General features: G+C 45.9%; 2 protein-coding genes and 1 pseudogene across 3 annotated transcripts in view; all 3 read left to right on the top strand.

Annotated features, from left to right (window-relative positions):
• Positions 1-14: 14 nt before the first annotated feature.
• Positions 15-25204, top strand: part of LOC104337167 (UDP-glucuronosyltransferase 1A1) — a 33511-nt gene continuing 8321 nt past the window's right edge. Inside the window, exons 1-3 of one of the 2 annotated variants that reach the window (XM_075429634.1) lie at positions 15-2063; positions 2347-4458; positions 13941-17573. In XM_075429634.1, coding sequence (XP_075285749.1) covers positions 3613-4458; positions 13941-13952 — 858 coding nt within the window. In that variant the 5' untranslated portion in view covers positions 15-2063; positions 2347-3612 and the 3' untranslated portion in view covers positions 13953-17573. Of the gene's footprint in view, positions 2064-2346; positions 4459-13940; positions 17574-25204 lie in introns of those variants that run through there. The other variant, XM_075429633.1, reaches the window with a different exon arrangement.
• On the top strand, positions 18240-19184 carry LOC104337211 (UDP-glucuronosyltransferase 1A6 pseudogene; annotated as a pseudogene).
• Positions 21705-25204, top strand: part of LOC104327544 (UDP-glucuronosyltransferase 1A1) — a 74602-nt gene continuing 71102 nt past the window's right edge. The window contains exon 1 of the mRNA XM_075429628.1: positions 21705-22562. Coding sequence (XP_075285743.1) covers positions 21726-22562 — 837 coding nt within the window. The 5' untranslated portion in view covers positions 21705-21725. The remainder of the gene's footprint in view (positions 22563-25204) is intronic.

Below are 25204 nucleotides of genomic sequence, written 5' to 3'. Positions count from 1 at the left end.
GTTCAACTCAGAGATAAGCGGTTTGAGAGAGTTTTAGTACCTTTTCCAGCTCAAGCAATCACAGGGCGAGGGGTAAGCACACCTGCCCCCAAACCCCACAACATGGTTATGGCTCACGGTCCAAGCAGTCTCAACTCCTCAGAGCGGCTCCATGGTTGCAACGCTGCCTGCCAGCTCAAAGAGACAGCCTGAAGTAGCCCACACAAGCCTTGTGGTGAGAGGTACTCCTGGGAGGAAAAGAAATCTGCAGTCTTGAGTCACTCAAGCTTCAACTTTGTTTAACATAAAATTTCTGTCCTTCGTATCCAGTGTGAAAGCCTTTCCTCCCCAATACCAGGAGCTCACACACAGTTCTCACTCTTTCAAGCCTCTGTTCCTCAAACTAGGCTTCTCTGCACATACAACTGGAGTCAGTAACCAGCACCACACCCTTCAAAGCTGCAAGGGGCCCAGGTGCCCTTTGCTACTGGATAATGAACAGCAAACACCTGTAAACCTACCATCTTGCTCTGAAAAATGAGCCAGTCTGTTAATTTTCTGAATAATGATTACCCAGCTTAGATCTGACCTCAGCTGATTCTGTGTTAACCTCAGAATTTAATCCTTTCTTTGTCTCTCCTCTGTTTACCTCTAATTTTTCTTTTTTTAAATTTTTTTCTGTTGCTGCCTTACCTTTTCCACAGTTTTTGCCCTGGTGTTCTGGTACAAAAAGTAAGGAGTCTGTAAGAAAGTGTAGCCATACTAGCAAGAGATTTACAGACAGTGGAAGATGAACTTTGTATTGGCTGTTTTCAGCCAACTGATTTTGCTGTTGAAGGTCATATGCAAGTGCAGAAAAAAACCCACACCAAACAGCAAGTTCCAAATGGATTTGGTCACTTTTTAGCACAGCACTTGCAATACACTCTTTATCTCCAAATCTCCAGCATTTATTCAGATTTATTTGTAAATCTGTTCAGTCTCGTGCTTTCAGTCTGTGCCTTACAGAACTGCTCCCTGCCCCTCACTCTCCCATATCTGGCCCACTCTAGAAATCAGTTCTCCATGTCTAAAGCTGGTTTCTCCATGTGCCCATGACAGTGTGAAGCTACACAGAGCACCCTTTGGGTGTCCACTGAGACAAGCCCCATTGCCTAAGGCCATAAGCGTTTGTTTCTCCATACTGAAGGTGCTGGGAATCCCACCACCGCTACAAAAGGAAGGAACAGGAAAAACTTTGTGCTGCTGATAGTTTTGCATCAGCTCTTTTCTTCACGAGGACCTCTTCCTTAGCACCAGCCAAAAGACTTTGGTCTGGCAATGCCTTTACTTGCATAAGGACAAAACATTCCTCCAGCCCAGCCCTGAGGGCCTCAGTTCACTGCACGTTCCCACAGGACAGCAGGGGACGCTGGCAAACAAGGGATCACACCACCCTAGTAGAGCTTTTCTTGGAAACCCAAGCTAGCTTTTTATAATAGCCCAGCAATCAGATCCTCCCTCAGGAAACAGTGAACTCCAGAGTTAGCTTCTGCCTCCCTACGAGTGGATTCAAACCCACAGGTCCAACTACCAAGCTCCTGGCTAATTTAAGCAGGAGGGGATCTCTTTTCTGATCAAAGTTGGGCTGCTGCCCAGCAAGGAATGTGGAAGAGGAAAGGAGATTTTGCAGCTCCATCAGGGCTCACAGCTGAAGAGGTCCAGGAGACACCTGTGTGTGGTTGCTTATGTTACTGCCTGTATCTGTGAAGGGAGGAGAACTCAGATGCCTAGTTTCCTTGTTGGGGTTTTCTCTCTGTATGTTATCAGTGGGACTAGTAAAAGATATCATATCTCCTCCTAAATTTTGTCTTGCTCACAATATATACACAACCGGCATCCCCCATCTATGCGGCTTCTTACCCAAATTTCGAGGTCCGATTGCCTTCTTTCACTGGTGACAACGTGTGAGCAGCAAGCAACTCTTATCCCCGGCTCCCGTGAATCCAGCGAAGTTGAACCTCATCACGAAACCCTTGCCAGGGTAACCAAGCCAACAGAGGGAGTTGCTGGCAAACTGTCAAACACTCAGAATCTCCTCTAAGGTACTGATTAACTTCACCTGCCCTGGGCTTGCCTTTGCAGGCACTCTCTTCATGTCAGGAGTGCTGCGAGGTTTGGCTGCCAAACTGTCCTGGTGGGAAGGGAGGGGAGGGCAGGACATGTCCCTACCAGTTCTCTGCTTACCCCTCTTCAGCAAATGGGGCGGGGGGGGGGGGTGCAGTTACAAAATGTACAAATTAACCTTTTTTTTGTGAGAAGATGCTGTTTGCTAAACTGGTCATCTTGCCAATGATTAGTTATTATTCGTATTTTTTTTCCTTACAGTTTATAATAACATAAAAGATTCTGAGAGTCTTTTTTTCACTTTTACCTCAGACCTTCTCCTCCTACTCTGAAGCTCAAATATTTTGTTTTCTGAAAAGTTACCCTGAAAGAAAACTGCTCTCTGCCACTTTCTTTGGTAGTTTCTCTACACAAGGCAAAGTTACAGACATTGTAAAATGGGGAAAAGAAATATAAAGACTGATAGGAAAACATGGAGAAAACAATACACAGTGAATTTTGTTGCATTGAGCATGGTGTGGAAGGGACAAAAAAGAACTTGTGTGCCTGAGGGACAGAGGCTCCATGGCTCTAAGTATCCTAGGTGGCATTATTTTTCCAAGGCACGGTGCTATTTGGGCATCTAATCTTTTCTGCATCGACAACATCACAAGCAATGCTGTAAAGCCGATGGCTCTTAAGAACCCACACTTGGGCTGAAGCTGCTTGTTAGCTAAGTCAGGGCTGAAACCTGAGCTCACACCCAAGTCTAAACCGAACAGTCCAAGCCATACAGGGAGTAGTAGTCCTTAAAACACATTTAGTACGTGTCTTATGTCTGGCCTCTACTCGATGTATAGGCAAGTGATGAGGAGTTTTCAGCTGCCTTAGGGCTGTCTTGTAGGCTGTGAAACAACTGCGTTACTGCTCTGAAGCAAGAAGCTGGGCTTCAGCTCACAGATCTCTGCCCTCAGCTGCCTGGTCAGCCTCTCTCAGTGTCTCTTCTTGATGTCTGTAGACTGTGGAGACTCCTGCTAGCTCAGAAGAGTTGGTTCATCTGCCCTTTCCCTTTATCCTGAGGGCCTCCTGTTCTGTCCTCAGAGAAATTATCTGCACACCCATATCTCCAACCACAACGAAATTTGTTGAGGCTGTTTTCATTTGTTACTGTGGTGTTGGACTTTTTCACACCAGACTTGCCTTCCTTAGTCCTGGCCAAGGCATCAGGACAGGACATGTCAACGATCGAGAGAGAAGTCCTAAGAAATCTGACTAGCATGTTGAGGAGCTAATTCTCCATTGAACGCCGAGGAACTCCAATGACTCAGCGTGGGATGAGGTCACTGCATTTGGCTCTACAAATAATGAAAAAAAAAAAAACAAACAAACACCCACACAAACCACAACCCAGAGCAGTAAATTATTAACTAGAAGATAATGCCAAAGCAGCACAAATCAACAGATAAACCCGTCAGCTTCCTTCAAAAGCATTTCAAGCTGCAGCCTGAAGGAGAAGACTTTCACAGTCCATAACCTCACCACAGGAATATGACTTTGCAGCTTTGCTGTGCCTGGATTTTTATCCTCCTCCTTCCTGGCCTCTCAGATGGAGGGAAGCTCCTGGTGGTGCCCATGGTAGGAAGCCACTGGCTTAGCATGCAGCAAGTTGTTGAAAAGCTCGTCGAAAAAGGACACGAAGTGGTGGTGCTTGCACCAGAAGTTAGCTGGGAAATGAAGATGACGCAGGCGTACACGGTGAAAACATATCCAGTGTCTAACACATTACAAGACCTGAATGATCCCTTTCAGGAGTATGTTGCCGCTCACCTGAAGGACCTGCCTTTCCCGCTGAACGCTCTATCACTATACGACAGGTCAGTGCACGTTTTCCGTGTGTTCTATGCTCAGTGCAAGGACCTGTTCAAAAGCAAGGAGACCCTGCAGTTCTTGAACCAGAGTGGCTTCGATGCTGTCATAACAGACCCCATTTTTATGTGCGGAGTGACAGTTGCTAATTATCTGTCTGTTCCATTTGTGTTCTTCCTGAGAGGACTTCCTTGTGACTTACACTATAAAGCATCGCAGTGCCCAGACCCTCTGTCCTATGCCCCGAGAACATTTACCTTCAACTCGGACCGCATGACTTTCTTCCAGAGAGTGGAAAATGCACTAGTTTCCTTCCTAGAGCTTTGGTACTGTGATAGTTACTACAGAGATGCAGTAAAGTTTTCCTCCGAAGTTCTTCAGCGAGATGTGTCCCTGCTGGACCTCCTGAACTCTGCTTCCCTTTGGCTTCTGAGATTTGACTTTGTGTTTGAGTATGCCAGACCAGTGATGCCCAATATGGTCTTTGTTGGAGGTATAAACTGTGTTGAGAAGAAACCACTTCCTCAGGTATGTTCTTTTTCCTCCAGATTATACATTATTCAAAGAAATGTGATTACGTCATTTCTGGAATTATAGTGCTATTGGCTTTTTTTTTTTTTTTTACTTCTGGTAATGATTTAATACAACCAGGTTTTGGCAGTTGTTTTCAACAGGCTGAAACCAAATTACCTTGATGGAGACAGATCATAGAATTATAGAAGCATAGAATGGTAAGGGTTGGAAGGGACCTTAGAGATCATCTGGTTCCATCCCCCCTGCCATGAGCAGGGACATCTTCCACCAGCCCAGGTTGCTCAGAGCTCCATCCAGCCTGGCCTTGAACACTGCCAGGGAGGGGGCAGCCACAGCTTCTCTGGGCAACATGTTCCGGTGTTTCACCACCCTCATGGTGAAGAATTTCTTCCTAATATCTAATCTAAATCTGCCCTCTTTTAGTTTACAGCCATCTCCCCTTCTCCTATCTCTACACACCCTTGTGAATAGTCCCTCTCCATTCTTCCTGTGGGCCCCTTCAGGTACTGGAAGGCTGCTATAAGGTCACCCCGGAGCCAGAGATGACTTCTTGGAATTAATGAGGATTTCCTGAGAAGTCCAACAAAAAATGGACTTCATCTGCCAGCAAGAAATTACTGTCCTCAGTGAATGCATATTATTCACTAACCAGACACAGTTCTGATTTCATTTTCATGGAGTCTGACATATATTTCTTTCACCTGACCAAACCCCAAAGACCATGCTCTGAGAGTCATCTTTTGTTTTTAACTCTAGGCTCAGTGAAGTCAGATAATTTGCTTTGGCTCTGCTTTCATGACACATGGTTTTCAAACTGGCTGTCTTTGCTAAGCTGTTTCTGTTTGTAGATTATGGTGAAACATAAATGTCGTGTTGAAATGGGAAGAATTAACCCAAAAGCTTGTATTTGGCAAAAGACACTTTTATGCAAAATGCAGAGAAACTTTCATACCTATTTCTTGACATTTGCTTTTACCAGAATTGTTCTGCAGAGTTTTGAACGCTAATCTAGAGATTTAAATCTATTTTCATAGTTACCATGTAGTGTCTAAGACAATTAAGAACACCCAACATTTCTTTCCAGGCACAAAGCAGGACACAAATCTGTTTGCTATGAAATTGCTCCCTCACTTCTGAATTGTGGTCACACGATATCACTGCTCAATTGCAGCACAATATCTTTGAGCTGAACAGGTGTTTTCTTTCTTCTTTCAGATTTCTTTTATACTCTTTGACAGGCTTATGCAGAGTCCACTGAACTGAATAAAGAATAAGGCAAATAAAGAATAGTATTTTAAATTAGAATATTAGAATAATATTGTAAATAAGGCATTCTCTCATGTTAGTCTCAAAAGAGGGGCATTTCTTAGTTTGAGATTTAAGAGGCAAATTCTTGCTGGTTGCATGACGTAGGTCTTTACTTCTGTATCTTGAAGGTCTCAGAACTGCAAGGAGTTTGTAGCTTGCTACGAGGGTAGAGCCATCCTGCCCTCATTTTATACCTGGCATCTCCTGTCTTCACACTCACATTTGTCATTTGGTGGAAATCACACGTTTCAAACCTTGAACAACCTTGTGTATCCTCAGTCTGCCTTTTCTAACTACATTTTCTGCAGAGAGCAGAGGAGTTTCTCCTATTTTGCTTTGAACAGTGCCCAGAAGCAAGGCAATAATGTAGAGTGTAAACAAATGTGAAGTGAGTCCTATGCGAGGAAAAAAAAAAAAATCTACTTATCCATACACAGTGGTAAACTGTGGGTCGATCATTACTGTTCAGAAATAAAATCATATGATAAGATTAGATAATTCTGTGCAACCCGGTAGCCCATTGCTCAACAGAGAAGAAAACAAAAAGTTAGGATGACTAGGAAAGAGTCAAGAGATGCAAGATGCACTTTCTTTTCTCACATGCGGAGCTTAAGCCTCAGACCTTTCTATTAATGTTTTGGTTTCGGCTGCCGCTGGCAACAAAAGCGCCACGCGGCCGCCCCTCCCCCCGCCGGCGTTCGGAGGAGAATGGAAAGAAAGAGGCAGAAACTGGTGGGTAGGGATAAGGGCAGTTTAACAGAACAGCAAACAGAGGGAAAACAGGAACAACAACGATACAAATAGGGAGAAAACACAACCACGAACCGTACAGACAGCCGCTCTCCCGAAACAGGACCAACGCTGCGCCCCCCCACGCCGCGAGTGCGTTCCCGCCGCGCCGCCCCCCCACCGGAAACCAGCGTGACGTCACATGGTATGGAATACCGGGCTCTGTTTGGCCAGGTGGGGTCAGCCCCCACCCCCCGGCTGTGCCCCTTCCTGGAGTCCGGTGAAAATTAACCCTGTTCTGGCCAAACCCAGGACATTATCCACCCCTTATTCCATACCATCTACGTCATGCCCAGGTCCCCCATTGTCCGGTTGATCACCACCACTTCTCCTGTCTCCAGATATCATTCCCTTAGTCTATGGATCATCACTCTACAGTGTCCGTTGAGTTCATTTAATCCATGACTTCGGGCTCCCTCTGTCGTTATGGTCTTCCATGGCAGGGGAGGTGATGTGTGGTGATGGGCGGTCACTTGCTGCATCCGGAGCTCACGGCTGATGTATCTGGTGCAGCCCGTGCCCACAGTCTGCAGGAGATGTTGATCTTGATGAAGTTGCTGGATGCCAGTTGTTGAAAACCAGGTCGAGTTCCATCATCGCTGTGCTCTGCTAGGTTTTCATCGAAAAAGTCCATCCTTCTTTAATCTGGAGAATTCTTACTATGCTACTACTGGTACAAAATATAACAATTATAACAGTGATAACAGACAGTGACAGGGTTATTTAACAACTAACTTTATACAATTTATTTATGGACTATTCTCGCCCAAAATTAAATCCCCATGAGGTACACATCGGACTTCCCCATCCTTCCGCATTACCCACCAGGTACACCCAGGTCCTTGAGCAAAGGCAATCCCGCGGACGGGCTTGCCTTTGCCCGAGGCAGGACTAACCCAAACCGTCTTCCCTAACATGTTCCGCATGTGCACTACAGGGACTTTATCTCCTTCTACGGGGCGCTGAGGTTTTGACTGGGCAGGACCAGCCCGGTTGGTGGATCCCCTGGTGTTAACCAACCAGGTGGCCTTTGCTAAATGGGTATCCCAATTTTTGAAAGTCCCACCCCCCATTGCCCTCAAAGTGGTTTTTAGCAGCCCATTGTAACGTTCGATCTTTCCCGAGGCTGGTGCATGGTAGGGGATGTGATACACCCACTCGATACCATGTTCTTTGGCCCAGGTGTCTATGAGGCTGTTGCGAAAGTGAGTCCCGTTGTCCGACTCGATTCTTTCGGGAGTGCCATGTCGCCACAGGACTTGTTTTTCCAGGCCCAGGATGGTATTCAGGGCAGTGGCATGGGGCACAGGGTAGGTTTCCAGCCATCCGGTGGTGGCCTCCACCATTGTGAGCACATAGCGCTTGCCTTGGCGGGTCTGTGGCAGTGTGATGTAGTCAATCTGCCAAGCCTCCCCATATTTATATTTTAGCCATCGTCCACATACCACTGAGGCTTTACCCGCTTGGCTTGCTTGATTGCAGCGCATGTCTCACATTCATGGATAACCTGTGCAATAGTGTCCATGGTCAAGTCCACCCCTCGGTCACGAGCCCATCTGTATGTCGCGTCTCTTCCTTGGTGGCCCGAGGTGTCATGGGCCCACTGAGCTATAAAGAGTTCACCCTTATGTTGCCAGTCCAGATCCACCTGAGCCACTTCAATCTTAGCAGCCTGATCTACCTGGTGGTTGTTTTGATGTTCTTCAGTGGCCCGACTCTTAGGGACGTGGGCGTCCACGTGACGGACTTTTACAACCAACTGCTCCAGACGGGCAGCAATATCTTGCCACAATGGGGCAGCCCAGATAGGTTTGCCTCTGCGCTGCCAGTTGTTCTTCTTCCATTGCTGCAGCTACCCCCACAAGGCATTGGCCACCATCCAAGAGTCGGTGTAAAGATAGAGCACTGGCCACTTCTCTTGACTGGCAATGTCTAAAGCCAGCTGGATGGCTTTCACCTCTGCAAACTGGCTGGACTCACCTTCTCCCTCGGCAGTTTCTGCGACTTGTCGTGTAGGGCTCCATACAGCAGCCTTCCACCTCCGCTGCTTCCCCACAATGCGACAGGACCCATCCGTGAACAGGGCATACTGTTTCTCATCTTCTGGCAGCTGGTTATATAGTGGGGCCTCTTCAGCACGTGTCACCTCCTCCTCTGGCGATGCTCCAAAATCTTTGCCTTCTGGCCAGTCCATGATGACCTCCAGAATTCCTGGGCGACTGGGGTTTCCCATTCGGGCGCGCTGGGTGATCAGAGCGACCCACTTACTCCACGTAGCATCGGTGGCGTGATGCGTAGAGGGGACTCTTTCTTTGAACATCCAGCCCAGGACCGGCAATCGTGGTGCTAGGAGGAGCTGTGCTTCAGTGCCGACCACTTCTGAAGCAGCTCGAACGCCTTCGTATGCTGCCAGAATCTCTTTCTCAGTGGGAGTATAGCGGGCCTCAGATCCTTTGTATCCCCGGCTCCAGAACCCCAGGGGTCGACCTCGAGTCTCCCCTGGTGCTTTCTGCCAGAGACTCCAGGTTGGGCCATTCTCCCCGGCTGCGGTGTAGAGCACGTTTTTAACATCTTGCCCTGACCGGACTGGACCAAGGGCTACGGCATGAACTATCTCCCGTTTAATCTGTTCAAATGCCTGTCGTTGCTCAGGGCCCCATTCAAAATCATTCTTCTTCCGGGTCACGTGGTACAGAGGACTCACAATCTGGCTGTAATTTGGGATGTGCATCCTCCAAAAACCCACAACACCCAGGAAGGCCTGTGCTTCCTTTTTGCTGGTTGGTGGAGACATAGCTGCTATTTTGTTGATGACATCCATTGGGATTTGACGGCGCCCATCCTGCCATTTTATTCCCAAAAACTGGATCTCTTGCTCAGGTCCCTTTACTTCGCTTAATGGCGAAACCGGCTTTCAGGAGGATCTGAATTATTTTCTCCCCTTTCTCAAAAACCTCCTCCGCTGTGTCGCCCCATATAATGATGTCGTCGATGTACTGCAGATGTTCTGGAGCTTCACCCTTTTCCAGTGCAGTCTGGATTAGTCCATGGCAAATGGTGGGACTGTGTTTCCACCCCTGGGGCAGTCGATTCCAGGTGTACTGGATGCCCCTCCAGGTGAAAGCAAACTGTGGCCTGCACTCTGCTGCCAAAGGGATGGAGAAGAATGCATTAGCGATGTCAATTGTAGCATACCACTTGGCTGCCTTTGACTCCAGCTGATATTGAAGTTCTAGCATGTCTGGCACAGCAGCACTCAGCGGTGGTGTGACTTCATTCAGGCAATGGTAGTCTATTGTCAGTCTCCACTCCCCAGTAGATTTTCTTACTGGCCATATGGGACTATTAAAGGGTGAGCGAGTTTTGGTGATCACTCCTTGACTCTCCAGCTGGCGGATCAGCTGATGAATGGGGAGAAGGGAGTCTCGGTTGGTACGATACTGTCACCGGTGCACCGTTGTGGTTGCGATGGGTACCTGTTGTTCTTCAACCCTCAGCAACCCCACAACGGAAGGATCCTCCGAGAGACCAGGCAAAATGGACAGCTGTTTAATTTCTTCCGTCTCCACAGCAGCTATGCCAAAAGCCCACCGATACCCCTTTGGGTCCTTGAAATAGCCTCTCCTAAGATAGTCTATCCCAAGGATGCACGGAGCCTCGGGGCCAGTTACAATGGGGTGCTTCTGCCAGTCCTGCCCAGTGAGGCTCACTTCAGCCTCCAGTACACTCAGCTCTTGGGACCCCCCCGTCACTCCAGAAATGCAAATGGACTCTGACCCTTTGAACTCTGATGGCATTAAAGTACACTGTGCACCAGTGTCCACTAGAGCTTTATACTCTTGTGGATCTGACGTGCCAGGCCACCGAATCCACACCGTCCAATAGACACAGTTGTCCCTTTCCTCCACCTGGCTGGAGGCAGGGCCCCTCTAATCCTCGTCAGAGAATTTGCTGCTCACCTGCTGTAAAAATGACTTGGAGGTCCCCTCCAGAGGATCGGAATCAAGGTCAAACTGTCTACCTGGTCTGGAGAGCTGGCTTCTGGAAACTGGAGTGGCACTTTTCCTAACAGAATCCCCTTTGGTGATTGTTTTACCTCGCAACTCACGGACTCGTGCCTCTAGACTTGAGGTGGGTTTTCCATCCCACTTCCTCATGTCCTCTCCGTGGTCACGCAGGTAAAACCACAGGGTGCCCCGTGGTGTGTAGCCTCTGTACTCTCTCTCCTGAGCAGAGAAACGCTTGCCCCTAATAGCTGAGATGCGGGCCCGCACAGGTGGGGAGTAGGACATATCCTCTTTGAATTGCTGGAACTGTCGGGACAGTTTATTCACAGCTGAGACAAGGGAGGAAGAGAGACTTTCCTCGTATTGGCGGAGTCTGACAGCCACCTCATCCACTGTTGGTGCGTCTTTACCTTTCCAGTTTACAACTGCCAGTGAGTTAGCATGTGAGGAGGGTGTGCTCCGCACAAACTTCCTCCACATGGATTGTGAGCACTTAAGTTCATCTGGGTCTGTGGGTACCTGCTCATCGTCTGTGTCACAGTAAACCAGCTCCCGCACAGCTAATTCCCTCAGGTACTGAATACCCCTTTCCATATTGGTCCACTTGCCAGGATAGCATACAAAATCGTCACTGAAGGGGTACCTCTCCCTCACGCCTGACAGAAGTCTCCTCCAGAGGCTGAGGATTTGTTCTTTTTTCCCAATGGCCTTGTCAATGCCCCCATCCCTGGCCAGGGATCCCAGCTGCTTGGCTTCCTTGCCCTCTAATTCCAAGCTGCTGGCCCCGTTATCCCAGCACCGCAGCAGCCAGGTGGCAATGTGCTCGCCTGGGTGGCGGCTGAAATCTTTCCGCATGTCTCGCAGCTCGCCCAGGGACAGGGACCGGGTGATGATCTCTGTCTCTATCTCCCGTGATGACCCTGGCTCATCGTCATCCCTCCCGGAGCGATCTGCTCTCTTTGCGTCTTTCTTTAGTTTTACAGGGGCGACTGCTACCGGCACAGGTTGGTCATTGGGCTCAGCCACGCTGCCTGCAGCTGGAGCTGGGGCTGGAGCAGCTGCTGTGCCTGCCAGGGAAACCGAGGCAGACCCTGCAGCTGTGGCAGCGGCGGTGCCAGTCTGGGGGGCTGTGACTGCCTGCTGGGCTGGAGGGGCTGCAGGGCCGGCTGGGGGGGCAGCGCCAGTTGCAGCGCCTGCCGCTTCGCTTCCCCCCCTTTCCCCTTTAAGGCACTGAACAGTGTTGAACATGGCTCGGTAGGCATGGGCCAGACCCCAGCACATTGTGGTGATTTGTGTCTCTCTGGAGTTCCCAGGGTGGCAGCACACTTTTTTCAGATATTTTACCAGATTGTCCGGATTCTGTATTTGTTCAGGGGTGAGTTTAAAACACACCGGTGGTGCCCACTGCTCTAGACATCTGCCCGTGCTGTCCCACACACCCAGCCACTCACAGCTATCCAGCCCCGGGGCAGGTCTCTGCAGGATGTTCTTAACGACTTGCTTAACCCTAAACAAAACCCAGAACCCGTTCAGCAGGCAGAACAAAAGGAGAGTGCTGCCCTGAGCATCCCACGGGTACTCGAAATTCTCAAAAGCAGTTAGGACCAGCCTGAGGAAGAGAGGGGGAGCGAAAGAGTGGGGGAAGGTATCCCCTTCGGTTTTCCCCACAGGCTGGGTTTGATTATTAACAAAATCTAAGACATAGGATCCGAGGTACGGAAATGACCGCAGTGCCGCATGCAAATACAAGACTAATTTCATGCACAGTGATGTTATCATATCATAAGTCAATATCGTACAGTAGAGCAAAATTATCATCCTGATCTTTTTCCCAGCGATGATGAACAGCACGGCATTGAATACATACTGCAAATAAGGATTCAAAAACCACAGCCATCTGATCAAAGACAGAAACATTTTTACCGGCGACTATTTAACACAGAAAAATGCGTATGACAAAATTTAACAAAACGTAAGAAAACAGTTTTAACACCCGCTGCTCAGCCCTGCCGTTATCCCTGCCCAACGCTTGGGCGCCAATTTAATGTTTTGGTTTCGGCTGCCGCTGGCAACAAAAGCGCCACGCGGCAGCCCCTCCCCCCGCCGGCGTTCGGAGGAGAATGGAAAGAAAGAGGCAGAAACTGGTGGGTCGGGATAAGGGCAGTTTAACAGAACAGCAAACAGAGGGAAAACAGGAACAACAACGATACAAATAGGGAGAAAACACAACCACGAACCGTACAGACAGCCGCTCTCCCGAAACAGGACGAACGCTGCGCCCCCCCAAGCCGCGAGTGCGTTCCCGCCGCGCCGCCCCCCCCACCGGAAACCAGCGTGACGTCACATGGTATGGAATACCGGGCTCTGTTTGGCCAGGTGGGGTCAGCCCCCACCCCCCGGCTGTGCCCCTTCCTGGAGTCCGGTGAAAATTAACCCTGTTCTGGCCAAACCCAGGACAGTTACACCACTTGCCATAGTTTTCCACAGGCAGAAGAAGGGGGCATTATGTCCGTATTCCAGGAGAGCGCTCCTTTCTGCCACATCTCACATGGTCCCGTGGAGTACCTGCTCTGGAGCTGGAGGCATCGGGGTGCTGAGGAGATTGTGCTTTGGCAGAACTGGTCATATAGGTCTTATTCAGCACAGAGCTGGGAATTAAATCCCAAGTTTCCTGACCCTCCTGAGCCATAAGCATCGTCCACAACCTGCAGTCTCAGAGGCAGTGGGAGAAACATGAGACTGCAGGACTGGGCATGGGGGAACACAAGCTGCACTTACTCATTGACTAAGATAACCGCACTGTCTGCCCCAGGCCGGATTTCCTCTTGCCCTGAACTTTGCATAGCCATCCATCTCCATATCAATTACATATTCATCAACAGACACATAAATCCAGTTGCCAAGTCCCAGGGTGTCTGGAGGGTTAATACAAGGCTCGCAGGAAACTGGACGCAGTGTCTTGGCTGAGCAGAGGTCCTGTGCCAGCCTCATCCTCTCATGACTCCAGAAGGACCTGAAGGCTGGCACGGTAAGTGGTCCCTCATTAGAGGGGCATCGCAAATGAACTTGGACTGTGAGCCCTGAGACACTTTGACAAATATCTCATCTGTAGCCAAAGGTAACGCGAATTTGCTTTTTTGGGCAGCTTGTAAAAACAAAGTTCCTATGGTTTGACCAAAGCAAAGTTCGGAAACATTAAGCTATAGCAACATTTCAAAGTTGGTCCTGTTTTCTTTAACCTAAAACAGCCATTACTCATTTAAACAACCGGTTAACTTAAAACATTAAAATTTAAGTTGAGTAGGATTTAAGTAGGTAGTGAATTAAAGGAGAAGTACAACTGAATAAAGATGCTGTCATTTGTCCCTCCAGCACAGGGATTAAGAAAACAGGTCCTGTTCTGAAACTCTCCTGCCAGAGCCAGCAGCATCTGGGAAGCTCTGAGAAAGAGACATTTCTAACTGGTCCTCTGAAATGTGCAATTAAAGTGGAATTCAAGGACTTTGGCAAGCAGCCAAAAAAATCCACTAAGCAGTAACAAAGCACGAACAAATATCTGGTCCACAGAGAGATGCTTTTCAAAAATCTGCTCAATCCAAATGTCACTTTGTGTGGCCTCAGAAGGGATCCCATCATGTCTGCGGGCACTGTTAATTTGCTAATGGGTAGCTAGGATTAGTACAGCTATAGGGGAACCCTTCATTTTCAGCACTGAAGTCATCACTCCGTTCATGAACCAAATACTAGGGTTGCTTTTTCCATGCAATATTCAAGGTGTTGATGAACGCAGTGGCAGTTCAGAGCAGCCTGGTATCACATCAGCATCTGTTTACTATGCTTTTGTAAAGGCAGTTGAGCACCTTTAAAGCGGACAATAATTTCATCTGCCTTATATTGCAAATGCAGAACACACAGTAAAGCCGACAATAATTTCACCTGCCTTATATTGCAATGGAAAAATACACAACATCAGGCAAGTAAAAGCAACACTACTTTTGAAAAGGAAAGTTTAACTGTCGTGCACTGTATGTCTTCAATGCACAGTATAGACCAACCTGAAACAGCTGCTCTAACCGAACGGTTCATCTCACTGTCCTCTTCAGTCTGCTTTTGTTCACAACCCTGTGCCTCCCATATTTTGAAGAAGAGATACTGAGTGAAGATGTAAAACATAGTTCTTGCAACAAAAATTCCCTCATCTCAAATGGCACTACTGCCTTAGTTTCCCATTCCATGGGAAGTTTGTCTTCTGGTTAAATTACAACACCTTCTGTCATGTGAGTCTGAAGGTACAATATTCAACGGCAGTCTATGTACAAAAATCTAGAAAGGTTATAACAGTATTATATTTGCAAATATCAAACACATTGCCCTACAACAGTTAGGAAATGTTCCAATTACAGTTACTTGGGCAACCTTAAATGTCATCTTTCTGTTAGTATAGAGTCATAATTTCAGGATCACATACTATCATTTTTGTATGGTTTCTGTTTATGGCTTATTAAAGGGCTGCCCCTAGAAATGATCTGTGTCCTGTGATTTGCTTAGCTGCCTGCTGCTTCTCGCTCTTGCAAAGACTTAGAGTAAGATTACTTTCCAACTTGCAGCCAACATGTCATCACTTTTATGGGTTGTTTTTCCACTGAAGTCATGCTAGCCAAACTACATACTATCTTCTCCTGTGCAGGCAAATGCCAGTGTATCTCTATAGTGTGTAAAACCTAAGGGGGGAATCAGGCAGGTTCACATCAGAAGCTACCAACATGCGTTGTACCTGTAATCCTTTTGCCTGACACGGTTTAGCATTAAAAAATACAAGGAGTGGGTTCAGTTACACAAGACTTCCTCCATGTATAAGCCTCACCCATCATCCAAAACCCAGGAAATGAAATTGCTTCATTACTCTTGCCTTTGATCAACCTGTTCCTGCTTGCAAGACCCAGAGCTGAGGGAGTGAGCAATCTCATCTAACAACAGGAAAGCAAATCCAGCAGATAAAACCCACACTTCCAGGCTGTCTCAACAATCATTTGGTTTGAGTTCTAGTTTTGGTGCTGCTCATATAACAAGTAGCTGCTGAGCTATCCATCTGCTATCCTCTTCCCTTAGTGCCACTCGCTGATGGCTGCTCAGGCTGGAAGAAATCCACACATCGCAACCAGTTCAACTCAGAGATAAGCGGTTTGAGAGAGTTTTAGTACCTTTTCCAGCTCAAGCAATCACAGGGCGAGGGGTAAGCACACCTGCCCCCAAACCCCACAACATGGTTATGGCTCACGGTCCAAGCAGTCTCAACTCCTCAGAGCGGCTCCATGGTTGCAACGCTGCCTGCCAGCTCAAAGAGACAGCCTGAAGTAGCCCACACAAGCCTTGTGGTGAGAGGTACTCCTGGGAGGAAAAGAAATCTGCAGTCTTGAGTCACTCAAGCTTCAACTTTGTTTAACATAAAATTTCTGTCCTTCGTATCCAGTGCGAAAGCCTTTCCTCCCCAATACCAGGAGCTCGCACACAGTTCTCACTCTTTCAAGCCTCTGTTCCTCAAACTAGGCTTCTCTGCACATACAACTGGAGTCAGTAACCAGCACCACACCCTTCAAAGCTGCAAGGGGCCCAGGTGCCCTTTGCTACTGGATAATGAACAGCAAACACCTGTAAACCTACCATCTTGCTCTGAAAAATGAGCCAGTCTGTTAATTTTCTGAATAATGATTACCCAGCTTAGATCTGACCTCAGCTGATTCTGTGTTAACCTCAGAATTTAATCCTTTCTTTGTCTCTCCTCTGTTTACCTCTAATTTTTCTTTTTTTAAATTTTTTTCTGTTCCTGCTGTTGCTGCCTTACCTTTTCCACAGTTTTTGCCCTGGTGTTCTGGTACAAAAAGTAAGGAGTCTGTAAGAAAGTGTAGCCATACTAGCAAGAGATTTACAGACAGTGGAAGATGAACTTTGTATTGGCTGTTTTCAGCCAACTGATTTTGCTGTTGAAGGTCATATGCAAGTGCAGAAAAAAACCCACACCAAACAGCAAGTTCCAAATGGATTTGGTCACTTTTTAGCTCAGCACTTGCAATACACTCTTTATCTCCAAATCTCCAGCATTTATTCAGATTTATTTGTAAATCTGTTCAGTCTCGTGCTTTCAGTCTGTGCCTTACAGAACTGCTCCCTGCCCCTCACTCTCCCATATCTGGCCCACTCTAGAAATCAGTTCTCCATGTCTAAAGCTGGTTTCTCCATGTGCCCATGACAGTGTGAAGCTACACAGAGCACCCTTTGGGTGTCCACTGAGACAAGCCCCATTGCCTAAGGCCGTAAGCGTTTGTTTCTCCATACTGAAGGTGCTGGGAATCCCACCACCGCTACAAAAGGAAGGAACAGGAAAAACTTTGTGCTGCTGATAGTTTTGCATCAGCTCTTTTCTTCACGAGGACCTCTTCCTTAGCACCAGCCAAAAGACTTTGGTCTGGCAATGCCTTTACTTGCATAAGGACAAAACATTCCTCCAGCCCAGCCCTGAGGGCCTCAGTTCACTGCACGTTCCCACAGGACAGCAGGGGACGCTGGCAAACAAGGGATCACACCACCCTAGTAGAGCTTTTCTTGGAAACCCAAGCTAGCTTTTTATAATAGCCCAGCAATCAGATCCTCCCTCAGGAAACAGTGAACTCCAGAGTTAGCTTCTGCCTCCCTACGAGTGGATTCAAACCCACAGGTCCAACTACCAAGCTCCTGGCTAATTTAAGCAGGAGGGGATCTCTTTTCTGATCAAAGTTGGGCTGCTGCCCAGCAAGGAATGTGGAAGAGGAAAGGAGATTTTGCAGCTCCATCAGGGCTCACAGCTGAAGAGGTCCAGGAGACACCTGTGTGTGGTTGCTTATGTTACTGCCTGTATCTGTGAAGGGAGGAGAACTCAGATGCCTAGTTTCCTTGTTGGGGTTTTCTCTCTGTATGTTATCAGTGGGACTAGTAAAAGATATCATATCTCCTCCTAATTTTTGTCTTGCTCACAATACATTCAAAGAGTTTTCAGAACAGTGACTAAAGACCAAGTCTGCTTCTTTGTGTCCCAAAACGTCACTGCAGGCCTCCTTTCCTTTCACTTTCCCCGAACCCACAATTTAGTTATTTTTTGTCAAGTGCCATGGGGATAAAAGCCAAATGGGATTGTTCTTTGCAGATTTGGGATTGCATGGTGCATCCTGGTATCTGTGATATATTCATAATACATGCAGGTTTGACTGCTTCCAGGAGATAGGAGGTTAACATCAGCCTTCTGCATATTGGTTAGGTGTTCTCAGGCTAAAAGAAATTGTGTTGCAATTTCCATTCACTCTGCTGGGTGTTATTTTAAAGGTTGCTTTTGGTAGCAAAACCAGGCTTGTTTCCTCACTGCATACTTACCAAGTCAATGGTATTAACCACAAGTATTATTACAAGATGACGACCCTGGTTGTCTTAGTTTCATGAAGGAAGGAATGTGCTGACATACTTCCAAGTTTAAAAATTAACAAGAAGTGCACAGGGGGACATCTTTTTTCAAAAACAGTGTGCTCCACTTCCCTTTTATATAAGCAACTACAGTTAAATATTGAAGGATAACACAGCAATATTTGGAAGTTAAATATTTTTTTCAGCAACCAGTAAGTTCCCCGCAGCTAAGATAAAGCTTGCATGGACCCTCGTGTAAAGGACTGTGTCGAATACCTCCAGAGCAGAACTCTCCAGTTTATTTGCAGCAAAATGGCTCTTCCATTTCAGTGTTCTTACCAGCATACTGGGATATTTCTTCTTCTGACATCATCTTTAATCTTTGCTGAAGGTGGAAAGATCCTAGTGGTACCTCAGGATGGAAGTCACTGGCTCAGCATGCAGCCAGTGGTGGGGAAACTCCAGCAAAATGGACATGAAGTTGTTGTGGTTGTACCGTCAACAAGTTTGTATCTGAAGCCAAAGGAGCCTCATAATTATACAGTGAAAATATATCCAATACCTTATGCAGAGGACCATTTAGTTGTTGCACTGAAGTCATTTGTTAATGCTCATTTTGTTGAACAATCTGTTTTGAATATTATTATTACAATGTATAAAAGCATTGTAGAAATTTTCAGGTTCTTTTTCACCAACTGTAAGAGCCTTTTGCACAACGAAGAAATGATGAAGTATTTGAGAGAAGAGAAATTTGATGTGGTTTTCACAGATCCAATTCTGATGTGCGGACCGATAATTTCTGAGTATCTTTCAGTTCCTTCTGTCTACTTTTTGCGGGGGTTTCCTTGCGGTATGGATTCTGAAGCTACCCAGTGTCCAAACCCTCCTTCTTACGTCCCCAGACTCTTCCTGAATAATTCAGACAGAATGACATTTGCTCAACGCTTGAAGAACATGCTGGTCCGTGTGCTGGAGTTCGTTTACTGTCAGCCTTTGGTCGCGCAATTTGAAGAGCTTGCATGCGAGATTTTTCAAAAGAAAGTGACAGCTACAGACCTCCTAAGCCATGGATCTGTTTGGCTAATGAGATATGATTTTGTGTTTGAGTTCCCGAGACCAGTGATGCCAAACATGGTTTTTATTGGAGGGATAAACTGTGGTCAGAAGAAAAATCTCTCTCAGGTATAAAATTTTATTTTGTGTTTATTGAAAAGGCGAGAACATGAAAACCTAACTGTCAACACCTTGGTATTTAAAGATAGAAAGCTAGTGAGAAATGATGCAGAAATGTTATTTCCTAGTACCCAGCATTCAGATTATGTCATATCCTGGCAAACCTAAAGCCTTATAGAATATGGGAATTTAAGTGACATCTAACTTTTATGCAAATGATAAGCTCTTTCTTTTGTTGAACTGAAGCTTACTTGAGTTTTGGTGAGTTGCAAACTTTCCTCCCCAACAGGAGCCAGACTTGTTAGCTTCTGTTTTGTCTGAGTTTCTTATGCCATGTCCATCTCTATGAGAGCTCTCCCTGCAACAAAAGCCGGACTTGGAGGACTTGGCTATATTGCTCTGAAAGACTGAAAGCATAGCCTGAGGAACATTCATAAACATGGTCTGCTCTCTGTCTGCCTCATGGTGTCCTCCCTTCACAGCTGTCTCATGGACTCTCCTATACATTGGAGGTTATTGGACTTAAGATTTTAGCTATTCATCAGTTCTTTTTCTGTCACATCCATCTGCCAGATTAATTCATTTATGTCTTTCCCATTATGTCAAGGTGCCAATAGCTACCTCTAAAAAGAATACATTTTAAAATAATTTCTTCCCCTTCTTTTAGAGCTTATTTAATAAGGTTTTAAGCTTCTCTGGGTTTGGATGTCTTCTGTAAATTTTCATTCAGGTTTTTGGGTGCCAAACGGGTCTCTGAATCAAGTACAGCATATTCTATAGCAGATCAATAGCTGGAAGGGTCTTTTCAAGTATTGCAAATTGTGAGTGCCCCTGAAACAGAATAGTGTAGAAGAAAGCCCTAATACCCTCCCCTTTTGTCCAGAGAAGTGTGTTTAGTGCTTGTGTTGGAAGTAGCAGAGCCAATCCTCTTATCAGGACAGTCTGTAGTGCCACTTGGTTCATTATAACTGGTAATACGTGTTCGAATGAAGGAAAATGAGTAGCAGTTGCTCACAACAGGTTTTTCAAAAAGACATGGAGACAGGAGTGGGAAAGATCACTGATTGGATATTAAAAGACCCAAGCAGATGTCTATAAATGACCCACATGGGAAATGCAAGACACTGTCTTCATCTGTCAGTCTAGCTTGAATGCATCGTCTTCTAGTGTTCACTTGACAGCCTTTTCAAAGATTATGAGCAACAGGTCTGCTTCTTCTGAGCTGTTTGAAAATTCCCATTAAGTTACTCCTGTGTCATAAACTTTCGATATGGGGACAGTGTGGGTGATGGAGCTGGCTGCTCTTTCTGGAGGGCAGGTTCTCCATAACTTCAAAGCTTTCCCACCAGGCTTGAAAATAAGCATGCAGAAAATGCACACGAAAGAAAGCTCCACCAGTGATGTAGAGCCCTGAATGACCTGGAGGAGCAAACTGTATCCCAAAGGCACCTGCCGAGCCATCTCCTTCTAAACTTCTACAGTGAGAGGTTATCACCGATATTTAAAACCCCAGCAGTTTACTACTGAGAAGGATCTGGACCCACAGCGTTCGTGAACTGTTTCAGTCATGAACTGAACTGACATGGGCTGTGAACTTGTGAATTCATGAATTAGAAACATGTTGTTGATTTATGTTATCTGAGGTACAATGGTGAACATAGTTTTGCAACATAGTTTTATACCCAATGGGGCAAGAGGTTAGATAGAAGTTATATGTAGACATGGGGAAAGATTTTCTGTTGGCTGCTTATCTTCAAAAAAAATGCATGTTGGCATCAGTGAAAAACATAATTCATTTTTCTGTTGTACCAACTGTTCTGGTTATTAAAAAAAAAAAAAGGAAACCCCAAAACTTTAACAGGAACTTTAACATTGATTTCTCTTATTTATCTTTACTATAAGTTAAGTTTCATTGTACAATTTGCCTCAGCTTCATTAGGAAAGAAAGGACTTATAAAAACCCACCAAATTACTACACACTGTGACTACTCTGACAGCCTCAGTGGCACAGAGAACTCCAACACTAGATGGAAAAGAGTAATTTTGGTGCAATCTTCATAGACCCAGTACTATCATGTGGGGCAACGCCAGCAGTCTTTCTGTCCACCCACTCTGTGCATTCATTACTTTCATGGATTCCCAGGTACCTTAGAGCATGTTGTCAGTAAATGGCAGTAAATGTTGCTGGGTTGCTGCTGGTAAGAATGTCGTGAGGCTGTGATCCTAGTATGGGGAGAAGGCTGAAGCACTGAGCTGCATTCTCAGCTTGGGAGAGTGAAGTGTATGGTGGGAAACACACCTTTCTCATGCTCACGCAAACCTGCTTTTGAAGTACGAACCTCGTCTCAACCGTTTGTAATCATTAATCACCTACCGTGACTGCTGTTGCGTGCAAACTTGTGAACACTTGAAATGTGAGGCAAGTCAGAAGGGCAGTGGTAACGTCAGAAAGCACTGCCAAGTGGTGTGTTTGCATAGGTGGAGCATAGCTACAAAAGCCTGCAAACCACCCCTCGCCTCTCTTGTGCATGGGTTTCTGTCCGTCCAGCTTGCAACATGCTGGTGGCAGTGCTGCTCCCCTTCTTGTGCTGCCTGAGCCCTGCTGCTGCTGGGAAACTGCTGGTGGTCCCGATGGAGGGCAGCCACTGGCTGAGTATGAAGCAAGCGCTGACTGAGCTGAGCAAGAGAGGTCATGAAGTAGTTGTCATCGCACCAGAGAGCAAAATGCTGATAGATTCCACGGGGCTATATGAATTGAAAACGTATCCTGCACCTTTCAAAAAAGAAGCGATGGAAGAGCTTTTGCTCTCACTTACTTCAATCTCTTTTAGCGAAGAGTCTTTCCTGATGAGATTTATAAATACCTGGCATAATTTCAGAGAGGTTTCTGCCATGTTTCAAGCTACCTGCAGGTCTTTACTGTACAACAAAGAGATGATGAAATACATTGAAGAAAGTAAATTTGATGCCATCTTTACAGATCCTATGACACCCTGTGGGCAGATAATTGCTTTGCACTTTTCTATCCCTACCGTTTTCTTCTTGCGGAGTGTCCCGTGTGCCATAGATGTTCATGCTGCTCGGAGTCCGGACCCACCATCCTATGTCCCACGAATATTCTCAGAAAATACAGATCATATGACATTCCCTCAGAGAGTGAAGAACTTCCTGATCAGCATTTCAGAGTCTTTCACCTGCGGTATCATCTTTTCACCATTTGAAAGCCTGGCCTCAGACTTTCTCCAAAAGCCGATGACAGTTACACAGCTTTTAAGTCATGGATCCATTTGGCTGAAGAGAATTGACTTTGTCTTTGAGTATCCCATGCCTGTAATGCCCAATATGGTTTTCATTGGAGGCATAAACTGCGGACAGAAGAAAGTGTTATCTCAGGTCAGTGACTGGCTTGGAAAGGTATAACAAGGGAAAAGTTCTGGCAGTTGTAAATCTGCATGATCTGGGTGAGGTCTAAGAGCGTGTTTGATAGGGACATTTCTCACCTAAAGAGGTAATTTAGATTAATGCTTTCTGTATAGCCAATCCACATGAAAATCGGAGTGGTACAATTGACCAGGAGAACATGATGTGACTCCACCTCCTTTCCTTGGGTCTCCCCAACATGGGGATTTTGTTCGGTGAGCAGATCACGTACTATGCTGTGTTTAGTTCCAGATGAAGTCAGGTACACAAAGACCACCTCACCCAGGAATTAATGCAAAAAAGGCACGTGAATATAACAGCTCTTCCAAAAATTCTTTGCCTCACACAGGAGACTGTAGACTATTTCTTCAAGAGCATTAGCTGCTTATCCAGTCAGATAGACTGAAAACTTGCTGAATTATGTGCAATAGTATCATGTGCTCTTTTCTGTAACAGCAGTCTTGTGTTTGAGTTGAATATTTTGTGGTGAAGTTTTTGGTCTAACAACAGCTTCCATCACAAAAACTAGACAGCTGAATTCTCAACTGCACTTTTAGGAGACATCTAGTTTGGATATGGAAATGTTGATGGGTGGTTGCATGGGCATCTGTGGCCTAAAAACCATTTGATAAAGGCATGCATGTGATGTATGTCAGCTTGTTGGTACTCATGATGTATGTTAGTTTGTTGCTGGATGTGATGTATATTCTTGTTTGCTTGTGCTGTAGGTAGAACAACCTCATGTGAAGCCAGAGATTAAGTAGAAAAGGAGATATAGGAGGAGACAGCTCTTCTCAGCAGATGATTAATCTTTAGTTAGTGTCATCCAGCTGTTTCAGCAATAAATCACATTATTTCCTAGCAAGGATAAAGTTTTATCCCTTGTGAACATTACTTGAAAATAACGAGACTCGCCTCTATTCTTCTCTTGAACTTTTTTCAATTGCCAGTCTTCCCTGAGTCTTAGGGAATGGATTCCTCCTGGCCATCACCACTGTTACTCTTCCCTCAGATTCCTCGGCCTTTGCATGAATGAGTGAAGCTTCACAAGAAAACAAATTTGCATTTTACAAGCCTGGCACATCTTCCCCGGAGCCAACCTTAACTGCCCTCAGGCTTTGCTTTGCTCCTCCCGGTACTTCACCTAATGCTGCCCGTTGAAAGTAACCTTTATTTCTATTGAGCTGCTGGTGTTCAGATCTTGCTTTTTTCACAAAAGTCTCTTTCAAATTGCTGACAACCCCCCACATGGCCACTTTTATCAGGGTTGTGCTTTTTCCCATCTGTTCTGTCCGTCAGATCTGCTTAATGGCTTCTCAGACACAAACCCAGTCAGGTCCTCTGGGAAAGTAGTGAGACCAATCCTGCCTGCAGGCACGGCCATGGGCCAGCTCCAGCTTAAATTCAGACTCTCCTCTGAAGGCAAAGCTCACTCTCACTCTTACCTTGCTCAGGGGCCAAAGATCATAGTCCAGCAGCAATGTTTATTGCAGAAGTGCTGATTCTTCGGTTCTGATTTCTTGTTCTCTTCAACTATGCTTCTGAATCACACAGTTTCATCTAACTGCAAAATATAATCCTGCGGATTGAAAAGTTTATCATCACAAGTACTTGTTAACTGCTCAGACATGGTATCTTGCTTTTAGTTTTTCATCTGAAGTAATGCCACCACCTCTTACCATTTAAAATCAATTCCTGGCCTGAAACAAGAGAAGTGTTACTGGCCACTTCTGTCCAGGCTTTCCTGTGTTTAATTAGGTACAAAGGGAACTGAGTGGCTTTTCTTTCATATTGCTCCTGGAAGAAGAAAATGATAGAGAGAGGCACAGAGAGATAGGTCAGGATGAGAACAAAGAAGTGTCATGCATGACAGCACGGATTCAGTGGTTTTCCCTTGCTGATGCAAGCCTCTGCTGCAGTGTTGCTTATTGTAAGAAATTTGTCCGTGATATTGTACCTGGCCCCAGGGCTGAGCTGTATGTAGGTAAATCACAGAGCCTCTTCCTTAGGATTTGCACAGATACTGTTCTGAAATGATGCCGTGAAAAGCCGGAATTGAAGACTCAATAGTCGGCAGACTATTAAGCAGGTATTCTTTATTGCGGTGCCGGGCACACGGGGGATCTCTCCTCTAAACGTGTGCACCGAAGAGACACAGTTACTAGGTATTTATGCTATGTTAACATACATATTCATTACATTTCCAAGAAATGTGTATCATAGTAATGGCTTTTCCGAGAATTCATTAATATATGGTAATGTCCCTCGCACATGTTTGTTTGGTGTCTCTCAGCGGGGGTCTTCAGATTATCCTGCAGCCTCCTTATCTCTGTAGTTTGCATACCTGTTCTCCCAAGGCCCAGGCGCCTAAAGGGATTATTCAGGAATCCCTTGTCTTGCAACCGTCCCAATTATTCACAAAGAACCAAGACTTGTTTCTGACCACCTGAAGTGATAGCATCCCCTACATGTTACATTTGTTACATTTACAGTTATCAGTACAGTGGCATAATTTTATAATTTGATTTTAACTTAAACTTGACAAGCAATCCGGAACAGCTGTAAAATGCTTTTCAAAAAGAAACAAAGAAAAGAAGGAAAGCAAGAAAGTATCT

Source organism: Opisthocomus hoazin, chromosome 9 (genome assembly GCF_030867145.1).
Source record: "Opisthocomus hoazin isolate bOpiHoa1 chromosome 9, bOpiHoa1.hap1, whole genome shotgun sequence".
Classification (NCBI taxonomy): domain Eukaryota; kingdom Metazoa; phylum Chordata; class Aves; order Opisthocomiformes; family Opisthocomidae; genus Opisthocomus; species Opisthocomus hoazin.
This window is presented reverse-complemented; position numbering and strand designations above follow the sequence as displayed.